The sequence below is a fragment of the Mastigoproctus giganteus genome, chromosome 13 (assembly GCF_048544385.1).
Source record: "Mastigoproctus giganteus isolate SK-2022 chromosome 13, ASM4854438v1, whole genome shotgun sequence".
In the NCBI taxonomy this organism is placed as follows: Eukaryota; Metazoa; Arthropoda; class Arachnida; order Uropygi; family Thelyphonidae; genus Mastigoproctus; species Mastigoproctus giganteus.
Genome location: NC_143587.1, coordinates 7,822,335 through 7,838,827, shown reverse-complemented (window position 1 = coordinate 7,838,827; position 16,493 = coordinate 7,822,335). Strand labels below are relative to the sequence as shown.

At 37.9% G+C, this 16,493-nt stretch overlaps 1 protein-coding gene across 1 annotated transcript in view; it reads left to right on the top strand.

The window, feature by feature from the left end:
- LOC150075748 (uncharacterized) overlaps positions 1–16,493 on the top strand; it is a 205,196-nt gene that overhangs the window by 11,955 nt on the left and 176,748 nt on the right. Inside the window, exon 2 of the mRNA XM_090387601.1 lies at positions 8,278–8,422. Within this exon, the coding sequence (XP_090243727.1) occupies positions 8,278–8,422 (145 nt within the window). The remainder of the gene's footprint in view (positions 1–8,277; positions 8,423–16,493) is intronic.

Sequence of the window (16,493 nt, the reverse complement as noted above, 5' to 3'; positions counted from 1 at the left end):
CCTTTGCCTTTTCTTTATAATCCAAATCTCAGATCCATATGGTAAGATACTCTGAAAAATTGCATTATACAGTAATCATTTGGTTTTTGAGAGAATGTTATTGCTCCATAATATTGGATTCAACATTCCAAAGACCTTTCTTCTCTCATTAATTCTCCTTGTAATCTCATCTTCAGATGAACCATCCATCTGAACAATAGCTCTTAAATACAGCAGGCCCCCGTTATAACGCGGTTCGCTTTACGCTGATTCACTATAACGCTGTTCTTACATTATAACCCGTATCTGACTATAACGCTATTTTACTAGCATACAGATTGAATTTTTGGCAAATCCGTCTTCAGTCCAGTCTGTTTTGAGCTTTTTTTTTTTTTTTTTTTTTTTTTGGCAAAAGGAGAAAATAGCCACCATGAAATTAACTACAGTAATTATTTTTATAATTTCTACTCTATGTACAAAATTGAAACTTTTAATATGCTCTTATTTTCTTGGTGTGGATAGTTTCAAGGTAGAAATTCTTTTTTAGTACACAAGTTGAAAAAATTTACCATCCAGTGTCATATGTTGTTACGAAGTCTGCATTTTCTGTTCTGACCTGTAATAGAAAGATACTAAAAATAGATTTACTCCCTATCTCTTCTTTTGTTTTACTGTGGAAACTATAACTTGCGAAATGTTTTTCACACAATCAATCCCATGAGTGCTAAATGCGGTGCTGTTTCTTGTACAGTATTCTCTTGTCTTCTGAACTCCTCTGACCTTGTGGTCACCCGAAGTACATAAAATTTGTTTGTTTTACTGTTCTGGAAATTCCATAAACATTCTCCATGAGTCACACCATAATTGATTTACAGTACTTTTCCTGCAATAAACAACCATTTGATTTTACTGCACGGTAAAATCGAACTTTTCAGATAAATAAAACATTTGTCACCGTCTTCAGCTCACTTGCCAGAGGAATTCTAGATATCATTCAGTGCATACAGTGTTAGACATACAGACAGTTTACTGTACTCGAACATCGTATCACAATCAGTGCAACGCAGTTACATTTGCAGAGAGTTATGGTGGATAAGAATGAAAAAGCAACAATGTCTGGACACGGTGCAAAGATTGGAAAGGTAAGAAAAACATTGAGTTTGAAAATTAAATTAGACGTTTTGAAGAGATTTGATTCCGGTCAAAGACAAGTGGATGTGTGCAATAATTTAGGACTGGCAGGTTCAACTGTAAGAACAATCATAAAAAATAAAGAATCAATTTTAGCAGCTGGAAAAACAGCTGTTCCCCTGCAGGCAACTAACCAGGGCTAGGCCGGCTATTATGATTGAAATGGAGAAACTTCTACATAATTTTATTGAAGACAACATTCAACGTAGAATTCCGTTAAGTTCAATTATTATTAAAGAAAAAGCGAAGAGCCTATATGAAGATTTAAAGGAAGCTCACCCCGAAAAAAATGTGGAACCATTTAACGCTAGTAAGGGCTGGTTTGATAGATTTAGAAAGCGTTATAACCTGCACAACGTAGCAATACAGGGAGAAGCTGCAAGTGCAGATCAACAAGGAGCCGAAACTTTCAAAAAAGAATTTGTTAAAATTATTGAAGAGGGATGTTATACTGCTCAACAAGTTTTTAACATAGATGAAACAGGTCTTTTTTGGAAACGAATGCCTAAAAGAAGTTTCATATCGAAAGAAGAAAAAACATGCTAGGCTTCAAAGCGGCGAAGGATCAGTTAACTTTGTTGTTGGGTGGTAATGCTGCGGGGGATTTTAAATTAAAACCCCTTTTAGTTTACCATTCCGAAAATCCAAGGGCTCTTAAAGGTTTAGCTAAATCAAACCTACCTGTAATCTGGAAGGCTAATAAAAAAGCTTGGGTAACCAGGCCGCTTTTCATTGATTGGTATGCTGAGTTCTTCTGTCCTGCAGTGGAAAAATATTGTGCAAAAAATAACATTGGTTATAAAGCTATTCTAATCATGGACAATGCGCCAGGACACCCAAGCAAAGAGAGCTTAGAAGACTTGAACAATCACATAAAAGTTTTTTACATGCCTCCAAACACTACGTCTCTGATCCAACCAATGGACCAAGGAGTAATTGCAACATTTAAAGCGTACTACATAAGGAACACCTTTTCCCAAGCTATTAAAGCCATCAACACTGAAAATGTACAGAGCTTAAAGGAGTTTTGGAAATCCTATAACATTAAAACCGCCATCTACAACATTTCAAGTGCCTGGGATGAAGTGACTCAGAAAACCATGAATGGAGTGTGGAGGAAAGTTTGGAAAAATTGCATAAAGCATTCCCAGGAACCTGATGATTCCGTTGAAAATGTTAAAACACAAATTGTTGAGCTCGGAAAAGAAGCAGGATTATACGAAATTAACGAAGACATCGTACAAGAGATGATCAACAATGACAGGGATGGCCTCTCTAATGAAGAACTAATGGAAATTATAAAAGAACAAGAGCTTGCTATTGAGGGAGATGATGATCAAGATACTATAGATGAAGAACCGATGAAGTCGCTGACTGCAAAAGGACTTAGTGAAGCTTTTGAACACTTCGAAAAAATGTGTGATTATTTCCGGGAGAACGACCCTGACATGGAACAAAGTGCCAAGGTAATAAGAAATTTGAAGAAAGAAATGAATCCCTACATGATGTTGTACAATGAGAGGAAGAGGGCCAAAGCACAACCCAAAATTGACAAATTTTTCAGTCCAAAGATACGAAAACTCGAGAGCACAGGGCCATCGAATTAATAAATTCATGATTTTCGTTAGTTAATTACCTCATAATTATATGTGTATATAATGTAGAATATTTTATATGTACAAAATTTTGAATAATAAATATTTTTAATCGACATTGGTGCATATTTTCACTACCATTTATTATTGATTAGAAAATATCCTATGGAATAGACCGCAACTCACAAATACATATGTTACCTTATGGGAATATGGCGCTCGCTTAGCGCGGATTCACTTAGCGCTCTGTTTTCCCGGAACAAACTATCAGCGTTAAGCGGGGGTCACCTGTATTTAAAAGTTCCTGTTTTAAAAAACTTCCTGTTTTACCTATTCATTTACTCCAAAAGTTTATCCAGTTCTTCCTTTAATATATTTAATCTATCAACTCCCACAATGACAGATGGATGTTTGTTCCAGCAGTCAACCACCCACTGGCTAAAGGCAAATTTCCGTACATCTATTCTGCAACTATCTTTCCTCAATTTGAATTTATGCTCCCTCAAGTGCATAATCTGAGCAAGAGGAAGAATTCTTTCAGCTTTGAGTTTGCTCAAACCATTCAAAGCCCTATACCCCTCAATCAAATCACAGATCCGGAGATTGCAGGTGCCTAGTCTCCAGATGCTGCAGTTTGCAGAGCTTAAGCCTTTCTTGGTAACCCCTTTGTTCCCCACACCAATCTCATTGCTGTTCACTGTACTTGTTCAAGCTGTACATTCTTCCTACAGTGAAGCCTTCAGGCCTGTATGCAGTACTCAAGGTATGGCCTGACCATTGTTTTATACAAATGGATAATCACACCTTATTCCTGCTAGCAAAGTTTGTGTATATCATTGACAAGACACCATGACCTGCTCTGACAGCCTGTCTGCACTGCTCTGAAAACTTCATATATGTCACAATTACCCGCAGGTCTTTTTCATTCTCCACTACTCCGATTGTAGTACGGTTGGTATGTTACTCTGAGATTACTGCTGCCCATATGCAGTACTTTGCATTTGCCACCGCTCAGCTACAGATCCTGTTGCAGTAGCATACTGCTGTTACAGTCATAAAAACCTTACAACCTTCATATCATCTGCAAACTTGGACATTGAGCCCGAGACACCCTCATCAGTATCGTTGATTAATACAGAAAACAACAATGGGCCCAATGCTGAACCCTGGAGAATACACTATTAGTCCATGTTAGTCCATGAAGAGCAGTGTCATTGATTACCACTCTTTTTCTTCTCCCACTCAACCATCCCTTTATCCATAGCAGCTACTTGCCCTTAATTCCATACTGCTGCAATTTGTACAGTAGTCTTTCATGTGCAATGGTATCCAAAGCTTTCCTGAAATCTAAGTATATGAAATAAAAAGTATTTTTTTTTTCATCCAGTTCCTTTGTGACCACCTCGTAGTATCCAATAAAATTGGTCAGACAGGATTTCCCCTGAACAAACCCATGATCACTGCTGTGTTTGAACTATAACTGTAGTCTTGTAAGATGATTCTCTGATGCTTCTTTAACCAGTGACTGCATTATTTTCCCCAGAATGGAAGTTAAACTAAAATGTATGTAATTACTTGTGTCACCCTTTGATTCCTATTTCTAAATTGGGGATAATTTGTACATCTCCAGTCCATGGGAACCTCCCCTGGATCCAACAAAGTTCTCATAATTATTAGCATTAGCATTAGTAGAGGCATTTGATGCAAAAAAGCAAGCTTATGCAGCATCAGCCAAAAAAAAAAAAAAAAAAAACCCACTTCCACTTCACCCCTCTGTTCGTTCAAAATACCTGTCCAGCTGAGCCTTAAACTTATTTAGGCTATCAACCTCCGCTACAAGGGATAGAAGGCTGTTCCACCAACCAACCAGGCGCCTCCGTAGCCAGGTGGGAAGGAGCAGCAGTGCGTAGCACACGCTTCTTGATTAGACCGGGGTTCGAGCCCATCACCACCAAATACGGAGCTTGCGGAAAGGGCAGGGAATGACCACCGCACCGGAGCAATATGGCCTTAGTTGCTAATGCTGCTAAAAACCAAATAACAAATAACCAAATAACCAACCAACCACCCGCTGGCTAAAGACAAATTTCCGCACGTCTATCCTACATCTGTCTTTCCTCAATTTGAATTTATGCCCTCTCAGGTGATTATTCTGAGCTAGAGGAAGAATCCCATCAGCATTGAGCATGCTCAAACCATTCAAGGCTTTATACACCTCTATCAGATCACCTCGCTGGTGCCTAGTCTCCAGACTGTAATTTGCAAAACTTAAGCCTTTCTTTGTAAGAGCACCCCTTTGTTCCATTCACTAATCTTGTTGCCCTTCTCTGTACTCGTTCCAGCAGCTCTACATCCTTCTTGAAATGAGGCCTCCAGACCTGTATACAGTACTCTAGGTGTGGCCTGACCATTGCCTTATACAAGGGAATAATCACCTCCTTAACCCTGCTGGAAAAATTCCTGTATATCATTGACAGTACTCCATGAGTTACTCTTGTAGTCCATCTCCACTGCTCAGAGAACTTCATATCTTCCTGCACAACCACCCCCAAGTCCCTTTCATTCTCTACCACTGTCAGTGTAGTACCACAGAGTTGATACGTTGCTCTGGGGTTGCTGTTTCCCATGTGTAGTACTTTACATTTGTCAATGTTAAACTTCATTTGCCACCGCTCAGCCCATCTGCTCAACCTTTCCAGATCCTGTTGCAGCAGCATAGTGTCAGTAGTGTCCTTGACAACCCTGCCAACCTTTGTATCGTCTGCGAACTTGGACATTAAGCTTGATATACCATCATCAATATCATTTATAAATACAGAACACAATAATGGACCCAATACTGAACCCTGAGGGACTCCACTAATAACATTAGTCCACGATGAGCAGTGTCCATTGATTACCACTCTCTGTCTTCTCCCCCTCAACCACCCCTTTATCCATAGCAGCAATTTGCCTCCAATGTCACACTGCTCCAATTTGTGTAGCAGTCTTCCATGTGCAACAGTATCAAAAGCCTTTCTAAGATCCAAATATATAATATCAAAGCTATTCCCTGCATCCAGTTCTTTTGTGACTGCATCATAATATCCATTCAAATTGGTCAGGCAAGACTTCCCCTTAACAAAACCATGCTGTGTCCGAGCTATAACTGAAGTCTTGTCTAAATGATCCTGTAGTGCTTCTTTAACCAGTGCCTCCATTAATTTTCCTGGAACAGAAGTTAAGCTCACAGGTCTATAATTACTTGTCAGCCTTTGATCCTCCTTTGTGAATTGGGGTCACATTTGCACATTTCCAGTCTATGGGTACCTCGCCTGAGTCCAAGGAAGCTCTCATAATTATGGCTAAGGGTTTGCTTACTTCCTTTGCTGCCTCCTTTAATATAACTGGATAGATCCCATCCACCCCAGGTGTTTTTCTTGTGTTTATCTTCAACAGTTTCTCTTCCACTTTACTCCCAGTTATTTCAAGATTCTGTAGCTTACTGCTAGAGTTGAATACACCTCTGGCATTCCCCTCGCTGAATAACTCCTCGTGTGTGAATGTCGATGCAAAATATTCATTTAGTTTGTTAGCTGCCTGAGCAGGGTCATCAACAGTTGATCCATCAATATCAAGTGGACCAATCTGATTCATCCCCTTCCTTCTAGAGTTTACATAAGTAAAGAACTCTTTGCTGTTTTTCTTTGCATCCCTTGCCAAGGATTTCTTGTAATCTGCCTTCGCCTGCCTAACCTCCTTTGTAACTTGGTTGCATATCAACTTGTATCTATCATAGGCTTCTGTGTCATGTGTTAATTTGTAAGTATCCCATGCATCTTTCTTCTCTGCCATATGCCTCATTAGTTCATCTGACATCCATTTTGGCCTAAACCTTGAACAATATTTCTTAGTTGGTATGTAAAGCCTAGTAGCTTCCAAGATTAATTCTTTGAATGCTTCCCATTTTGAATTTGCTGTTGGTAACATCATCAGTTGGTCCCACTGTATAGAATTTAAATACTGTCTCAGTCCATCGTAGTCGCCTTTACGGAAGCAATAACCCTTCCCTTTACCCCTAATGGTAGTTACCTCTTTGAGTAAATCCCACTTCAGCACACTGTGATCACTGCCACCTAGTAGTTCATTTATCTGCAGATTCTTAATGCATGAAGAATCACTGCTGATAATCAAATCAAGAGTATTACTCCCTCTAATTGCCTCCCGAACATGCTGATGTAGAAAACAATCATCCAATAAATCCACAAAAGCCCTGCTAGTGTGTGAGTGACCAGCCCCCAAATTCCAGTCAATATCTGGGAAATTAAAATCTCGCATTATAAGACTCCCTGATTTACTGGCCCACTCTATTTCCCTGTACAGTTTCTTATTATACTCATCAGAGTCATTAGGCCTATAGCACACTCCTACTCTCAATTTTGATCTCCCAATGCTTATGTCACACCAAACTGACTCAACACTGCACTGTCCAGCGATGTCGACTGGCTTCACTTCCTTGGATTTTATGTGTTTCTTAACTAATAGCATAACCCTCCCCCCCTTCCTGTCCTGTCTATCCTTTCTGTAGACGTTGTACTCCCCAAATTCCAGTTCTGCATCCCTTATATCTGTGTGACACCACGTCTCTGATATCCCAACAATATCTGCCTTATTGCAGTGGCTGGAGACTAGGCACCTGCGTGGTGATCTGATTGAGGTGTATAAGGCCTTGAATGGGTTGAGCACGCTGAATTCTGATGGGATTCTTTCACTTGTTCAGATTACGAACCTAAGGGAGCATAAATTCAAATTAAGAGAGGACAGATGTAGAATAGATGTGCGGAAATTTGCCTTTAGCCAGCAGGTGGTTAATTGCTGGAACAAACTTCCATCTGTCGTTGTGGAAGTTGATAGGTTGAATAAATTTAAGGAGGAACTGGATAGGCATTTGGAGGGAATGGTGTGATTTTTTTTTTTTTTGGCTGATGCTGCATAAGCTCATACACTTGCTTTCTTGCATCACATGCCACTACTACTACTATCCCAACAATATCTGCTTTTGATGTCTTGACTAGCACTTCAAGCTCATCAAATTTATTAACTATACTCCTAGCATTGGTGTACATACAAGTATACGTGCACCTGTTTCTACTCTTAGTTACCCTAACACAGCCCATGTATTTACTATTATTCCCAGCAGTCCTGGAAATCCCCATTGCCTTGCTTTCCATGCTGCTGCTGAACTGCATTTCAATAGAAATGTAATTAGCAGCAGCCTGGAAAGTATGATTGTATAATAATCTGGAAAGTATGAAAGTATTAAAAAAAAAAAAAGTATGAAAGTATAATATGATTAGTATTGCAAGATTTTTTTTTTAAGACATCTTGAATATAGAGGTAATGTAAAAATATTAGCAAGTGTATTTCATCCTTTGTAATGTCTTTATTATTTTGTATTAGTAATTGTTTCCTTAATTTTTCTGTTCCCAGTAATGTTTATTGATTTTTTTTTTCCTATTTGTATAATTTCAAGTGAGCTTACAAATCGTCAGATCCGAGAAAAATACCTGGCATATAAAAGAATCAAAGATTTGTCTGAGGAGGATAAACGAACATTTCGTATAGTTGTTGAAGAGGTCTTTAATGAATTTTCCTCTTATGAGAAATTACAAGAAAAAGTAATGTATTATGTTTTGCTTAATAGATATATAAAAAAATCTATTGTATAAATTAAATTATCCTACTGTAATAGTGATATAATGAAATTTTATCACTTTTTTTTATAAAGAATTGCCACATCAACTTACTCTTGATTCTGTTTTATCAGGTCTAGCCTGCAATGGAAAACATTTAATTTGTATAAAAATATGTAGTTGCTTTTGAACATATAAGGTTTAAAAATGAAAAAGAAATTATTTATGAATTCAATTTTTGTACTGTTTTTTTTATATATATATCTATATATTACTATATATAGTATGAAATTAAATGGGCCTAGTTCTGCTGACAGTGTTAGTTCATAAATGTTTTTAGGTTTTTTTTTTTTTTGTGCAATTTAAACTGCTGTTACTCCACGATATACCTTTTATAATGAGCATCATGTTGCCAAATCTGTGCCGTTTCTTGTTCACATGCACAACTCTTCTTGGTGGTTAGAAAGTCCAGGCAAGTAATAGAAGGGATGTGATAACATATGAGAACAACATTGACCGTTGATTGGTCAGTCAGAGAAATCCAGTAAATTATTTTAAATTCTAAAGATCAATTCTCTTGTAATTATGTATATGGATTTTAAACACCAACAAAAAAAATTTCATTATGATTTATTATTATTATTTATTTTTTTTTCTTATGAAAACTGCAAAGACGAGAGATATTAGAACATATAGTACTTAGTACCGCACATGGGTTGAAGGTTGAGAAGATGAAAGAAGATATTTGTTGACATTAGACTTTAACTTCTGTAGATTGTAATTTCCAGCAAATACACATGAAGGAAGGTTGTTCTAGAAAACGGAAGTTGAATGAATAAGTGAGGAAGAAGAAAGATTGGCACTAAGTTTGAAGTTGGACAGTAAAAGGATGTTGACTGGTTGCGGTTCGTGTTGGGAGTGCTTTGGGGGAGAGAGAGAGAGAGAGAGAGAGAGAGAGAGAGAGAGAGAGAGAGAGAGAGAGAGAGAGAGAGAGAGAGAGAGGGGGGGGGGTAGGTTTTAGGGCACTGCCCCAGATGTCGGAACAATATTCCATGGTAGGGCGGATTTAAGATTTGTACAGAGAACAGCTGTTTGGAAGAAAAGTAACATCAAGAGAAAAAAGAGAAAATCCAGTTTTTTAGATGCAGAGGAAGCAATATTTGTAATGTGCTTATGCCAAGAGAGATTAAAATTCAGCGTAATCCCCAATAGAGATGTAGGGCCTTGCCTAGAAATCGAAGTGTCATCGAAGATTTGCATAGGAGCAGAAGAATTCTCTTTGTGAGATATAAGCTAGGTCTGAGTTTTGGAAGGATTGAAATCAGTTAAGTTATCTTTGCCCCACTGGAGATTTACCTGATCAGCATTTTATGGAATTGGTAGTGGATATTTCAGAAGTTGAAGCTGTTTGTCCAGAGCAAGGTTTCTCAAACTAGAAGGTGGAATGCAGTGTACCATCATCAGCAAAATTATGGATAGGATTTCTGGTCAATGGAAGAAGGTCATTAATACACAAGAGAAAGAACTGAACCTTGGGGAACACCAGCATTAGTGGGGAAGTTAGAAGCCAGAGACCATCTATCATCACCGAAGTGAGTGATCAGAGAGAAAACTGGATACCCATTACAATAAACAGTTGGCAAACCATAAGATGGAAGCTTATTTAAAAGACCTTTATGCCAAATACGATCAAAAGCCTTTGAGATGTCAAGAGCAACTGCTTGAGTGTCTCCAAACCTCTCCATTGAATTTATCCATAGATGGGGTTGCCCATCTGTGGCAGAATATCACCAGGGATTGACATTGATGGAATCCATACTGGCGATCAGATGGAAGGTCTAGATAGTTTAAGATGTGGTGGTTAATTGATTTCTCCATTACTTTAGAAAGAGTAGAAGTAACTGGATGATAATTGGATGGGAGGAATTTGTCATCCTTTTTAGGAACTGGCTGGATGTGAGCAAATTTCCAAGCAGAAGGGAAAAACACCTTTGGAATAAGAAAGTGAAAAAAAGGTGACACAGAACAGGAGTAAGTTAAACAGCACAGATTTTAAGAACAAGTGGAGAAATAGCATTGGGACCTGGAGCTTTCTTAGCATCAAGATTGTTCAAAATCTTTCTGACATATGTTTGACAGTAGACCATAGGAGGAATTGAATGGAGTGTATTGGGGATGGTGGGAGGTGGTTTATCAAGATCATTAATAATCAAGTTGGAAGAAAAATAGGATGCTAGCAGGTCAGCTTTATCTTTGGCTGAAGTGGCAATAGAACCATCTGGTTTTGACAGAGGTGGGATCAGAGATGGGAGAAATTTGTGGCCAATAGCTTTGGCAAGAGACAAGAATGCTCGGCTACCACTAAGGCAACAAGCAAGTTTTCTACTCTTAGCCTGTTCAAAATCTAGTTTGGACTGATTAATGACTGCTTTACAATTGCTGCGAGCTGTAGTGTAGGCAGAACATGACATATGAAACTGAAGAATTGGACACAAGCCAATATGCAACATTCTTTATATGCATACAATATGCAACATTCTTTTCTTGAACAGCCTTAGCACATTTATTGGGAAACCAAGGTTTAGATAAAGGACGAGATTTTAAGGTGGAGTGTGGAATAAAGGATTTCATCCCTACAAGAATAATTTCACTGACACGATCAGGTGCCTCTGTAGCCAGGTGGGAAGGAGCAGTAGTGCGTAGCACACGCTTTTGATTAGACTGTGGTTCGAGCCTGTCACCACCCAATACGGAGGATGCAGAAAGGTCAGGGAATGACCACTGCATATCCCGGAGCAATATGGCCTTAGTTGCTAATGCTCCTAAAAAACCAAATAACATAACAAACTGACACGATCTTAAGAAATCTTGACATCAGAAGATTTGAAACAGTAATCTGACCAAGGAAATGAAGAAAAGAAATCTCACAGATCATCCCATTTTGTATTCTTGTAATGCCAAACAACACGAGGTTGAGAATGGCCATGAGAGAAAGGCTCATTAATAATTGCAAAAGCTTGAGCATCTTGAGTAGCTGGTTATGTGCAACTAGAAAACAGATGCCAGCTGTAATTGTGAACATTAAACTCACCTAGGAAAATTACCTCACTGTTAGAAAGTTCGATTGGAGAAAGTCAAGTTTCAAAGAGAGGAAGTCAAAGAGTTCAAAGTGATTATTGGAGTTGGTTGAACGATAGAGGCAACAGATTTTAAGCCAGAGAATATTGAAAAGAGGATTCCAAATTATTGTCTCTGACAGGGAATATCAGAACAGACATATGCACAAATACCACCTTTGAAGCAAAAGGAATCATTCAGCAAATAATTCAGACAATTCAGATGAGCAATGGTTGAATCAACCAATAACTGGGATTCAGTCAGAAAAGGTACGTGGGGTTTGGCCGCCTGTAAGTGGAAATGGATATCATTGGGTTTAGAACTGAAACCACTTATACAGCGGCCTCTCGATTTACCGGGATTGGATTAACCAGGACGTTTCAAGACTCCAAATTTAAAAAAAAAAAAAAAAAAAATCAACCTGAAATCATAATAATTCATATTATGATTTCTGGTTGAAATCATAATATGAATAGTATTTATTTCATATTATGAAATTATATTTCTGGTGCAAGTAATAACTAGAATAGGTATAAACAGATATTTTGCAAGTCATAAATAAGCGACAAGAAGTGGCGTTATAAGTCGTCATTGGGAGATTAATATGCCTGTGACCTTGCAACACACGCTGTCTTTGCACCCGCCACAAAAAAAAAAAAAAAAAAGACCAAATGTTTAGTTTGTTTTAATGCTTCACATCGATTGTTGTGTTCCTTCGCACTGCAAAAGGACAAATTTTGTTTTATTATTTATGTCAGGGATGTCGGATTTCTTTTTTATAGTAAATATACATATATATATATATATATATATAATTTTTTTTGTTTAGAAATCACAAAAATGATGTGCAAACGCAAAAGAGTTACGCTTTCAGTTAAACAAAGACTTGAAATTATTCAAAAGTTTGAAAATGGTGCTTCCGCTAAATCTCTAATGAACTCTCTAATGAATAATGTTGGTGACCAAACCATACACGACATTGTAAAAAATAAAGGGAAGCTATTCGATTTAAAATTGACATCTCAAAAAATAAAGGGAAGCATCATATTGGACACAAGAGTAGTATGTGGTAAGTTTTTTATCTATCGCCATATGTTTTACGTAGGTTGCTGAACATTTTTTGATACAGTAAGTCTCCGACTTACGCAACTCCAGATTTACGTAGTTTTGTTTTCACTCAATTTTTTTATTTTTAGGATTGTAAATTTTAAAACAACAAAAAAAAAATAAAAATAAATAATAAACGACAATCATGGCACGCACTAATTGCACAAGCAAGATCGAAGTAACAAGCAAAAAAATAGGAAAAAAAGAGAAGATTCTTACAATTATTTATGGTTTTTTTTTTTTTTTTTTTTTTAATGTGACTGAAGATTTCAGTGAAGGGAAAACACACTTCATCATAATAATGTAAAATCCTACAGAATTCCAGCTCTTGGTATTATTGCAAATGCAATAGCATTAGTAGAGGCATTTGATGCAAGAAAGCAAGCTTATGCAGCATCAGCCAAAAAAAAAAAAAAAAAATAATAAATAAATAAATAAAAAATAACCACTTCCACTTCACCCCTCTGTTTGTTCGAAATACCTGTCCAGCTGAGCCTTAAACTTATTTAGGCTATCAACTTCCACGACAAGGGATGGAAGTCTATTCCACCAACCAACCACCCGCTGTCTAAAGGCAAATTTCCTCACGTCTATCCTACATCCGTCTTTTCTCAGTTTGAATTTATGCCCTCTCAGGTGATTATTCTGAGCAAGAGGAAGAATCCCATCAGCATTGAGCATGCTCAAACCATTCAAGGCTTTATACACCTCTATCAAATCACCTCGCCGGTGCCTAGTCTCCAGACACTGTAATTTGCAAAACTTAAGCCTTTCTTCGTAAGAGTACCCCTTTGTTCCATTCACTAATCTTGTTGCCCTTCTCTGTACTCGTTCCAGCATCTCTACATCCTTCTTGAAATGAGGCCTCCAGACCTGTATACAGTACTCTAGGTGTGGTCTGACCATTGCCTTATACAATGGAATAATCACCTCCTTATCCCTGCTAGAAAAATTCCTATATATCATTGACAATACACCATGAGCTACTCTTGCAGCCCGTCTGCACTGCTCAGAAAACTTCATATCTGCCTGCACAACCACCCCCAGGTCCCTTTCATTCTCTACCACTGTCAGTGTAGTACCACAGAGTTGATACGTTGCTCTGGGGTTGCTGTTTCCCCTATGTAGTACTTTACATTTGTCAATGTTAAACTTCATTTACCACCTCTCAGCCCATCTGCTCAACCTTTCCAGATCCTGTTGCAGTAGGATAGTGTCAGTAGTGTCCTTGACAACCCTGCCAACCTTCATATCTTCTGCAAACTTGGACATTAAGCTTGATATACCATCATCGATATCATTTATAAATACAGAAAACAATAATGGACCCAATACTGAACCCTGAGGAACTTCACTAATAACATGAGTCCACGATGAGCAGTGTCCATTGATTACCACTCTCTGTCTTATAATAGATTGCGCTAACAGAAATGCCCAATAAAACAGAAAGTGCAAATTGTTTTTATTGTTTTTTGTGACCTCTAGAATTGTGCTTCAGTAAAATGTGGGCTCGCGCGGGATGATAATAGTGAGTTTTCACCTTATCCCTGTGAAGTTCTTTACAGAAAATTTCATTTTGACTGCTATCACGGTCCTGACTTAAAGAATAAGTGAGAATGGTACTAGTAAATTGCTCAAGAAAAGGAAAGCGATTGATTTGGATCAGAAAATTAAATTAATAAAGATAAAATTCAAAAAATAGCAAGGGCTTAATTTTTCAGTACTCACCCTTGCAATTTTTTGAATTTAGTCCAATAAAACAGTACTTTAAGTCATACTATAACTTCTAAGTGACTAATAAAGATGTATGAAAATGGTCAAACAAGTATTGCACTGAATTCAGATTTGTCAATAATAATATAGTAGCAATATGTTATTAGTCATTCCCAAGTTACGTAAAACTCGACGAAGTAAGAATTCGTTGCACGTATCTCTTACGTATGTCAGGGACTTCTGTATTTTTGGATTAACCAGGAAATCGATTATCCAGGATTTGTTTTTTACCATCTATACCAGAAAATCGAGAGTCTACTGTATTTGTGAAATGAAAGGGGAAGTGTTTGGGAGGTTTAGATCTTTTTTTCAGATAAGTTAGTACTATTATTTTTACAATTCATGGTGCATTCAGAAGTAAGAAGAGGTGGTGATGAGGCCATGCTGTATGAAGTAATGAAATTTTTGGATATGGTGTACACATGATAAGAATATACCCAGCTCCTTGACATAATGTGGCCTCAACAATTCCCCCGCATATACTCTACTAAGACTCCCTCCAATCACTATCTGGCAGAGAGTAGAGGCAGCAGGATATTGTACACAAGGCAGTGAGACAATAGTCAGCCCACATCTTGAGTACTGCCTGCACGTCTGAAGGGCTTATTTTAGGAAAAATGTAGAGCTGCTAGAATAGGTACAGAAGTAGAGCAGTGAGAGTGGTGAGGGGAACAAAGGGTTGTTTTTGCCAAGAAAGGCTTCAGTTCTGTAAATTGCAGCATCTGGACAATAGGCATCAGCAAGGTGATCTAATTGAGGTGTTTAAGGCATTGAATATCTTGATCAAGCTCAATTGCTGATGGGATTCTTCCTCTTGCTCACCCTCATGTGTATAGGGGGGGGGGGAAGCATAAATTCAAATTGAGAAAGGATTGCACAATCAATGCTCTTTGCCTAATAGATGTGCAGAAGTTTGCCTTTATCCAGCTGGTGGTTCATTGCTGGAACAAGCTACTATCTGTTGTGGAAATGGATAGTTTGAATAAATTCAATGAAACTGGAGAAATGGCAGGTTTTTTTTGGCTGATGCTGTATAAGCTTGTTTTCTTGCACCATTTGCCTCTATTAATACTAATAATTATATTATTTATTAATTTAAAGGTGCCTCTGTAGCCAGGTGGGAAGGAGCAGCAGTGCGCAACCCGTCACCACCAAATACGGAGGATGCGGAAAGGTCAGGGAATGACCACCGCATATTCCCGGAGCAATATGGACTTACTAAAAACCAAATAACAACTTATTAATTTAATATTAATATTAATTCTAATTTCAAATCAGCTGTGTTTCCAGCTATTGTTTTCACTCAGCTTTCAGTTCCTCTGTATAGACTTTTAATACTCTCTATTAATGATATTTTTACTCCGTTTCCTTAACATTTCCAGTACCCTTCTTCTTTTCGCACTATCATAAGCTTTTCAATATCCAAAAAAGCCAATCTCAGATCTGTTTCATACTCATGTCTCATAGCAAAAATGAAATCCATGGTCGATCTTCCTTTTCTGAAACCACTCTGCTCTTCTCTCATCTTACTTTCAGCCTTTTCTCATACTCTCCTCTCCACTGTTCTTTCGTACAGTTTTTCTATCATGTCTCATAGCAAAAATGAAATCCATGGTCGATCTTCCTTTTCTGAAACCGCTCTGCTCTTCTTTCATCTTACTTTCAACCTTTTCTCATACTCTCCTCTCCACTGTTCTTTCGTACAGTTTTTCTATGTGGCTAGTCAGGGTGATCCCTCAGTAATTCTCACTTTTACCCCTCTCTCCTTTTTTATATATAGTCACCATCAATCCTCCTTTCCAGTCCCTCACTATCCTTTTCTCCTCCCTTCTTTATCTACTACTGTTATTACTCTGTACATCCATTGCAGCCGTGCTTGGCCAACACATCTTACCATTCTGTAGTCACTTCATCACACCCTGGTGGTTTACCTCTTTTCATCTTTCCATTGCTGCCACCACTCCACTTCTTGATATTACACCTCCCCTTCCTCTGTTTCATCTACCTTGTCTTCTATTGTATCTCCTTTTTCCCTGATGTTCATTAGTCCCCTAAAATA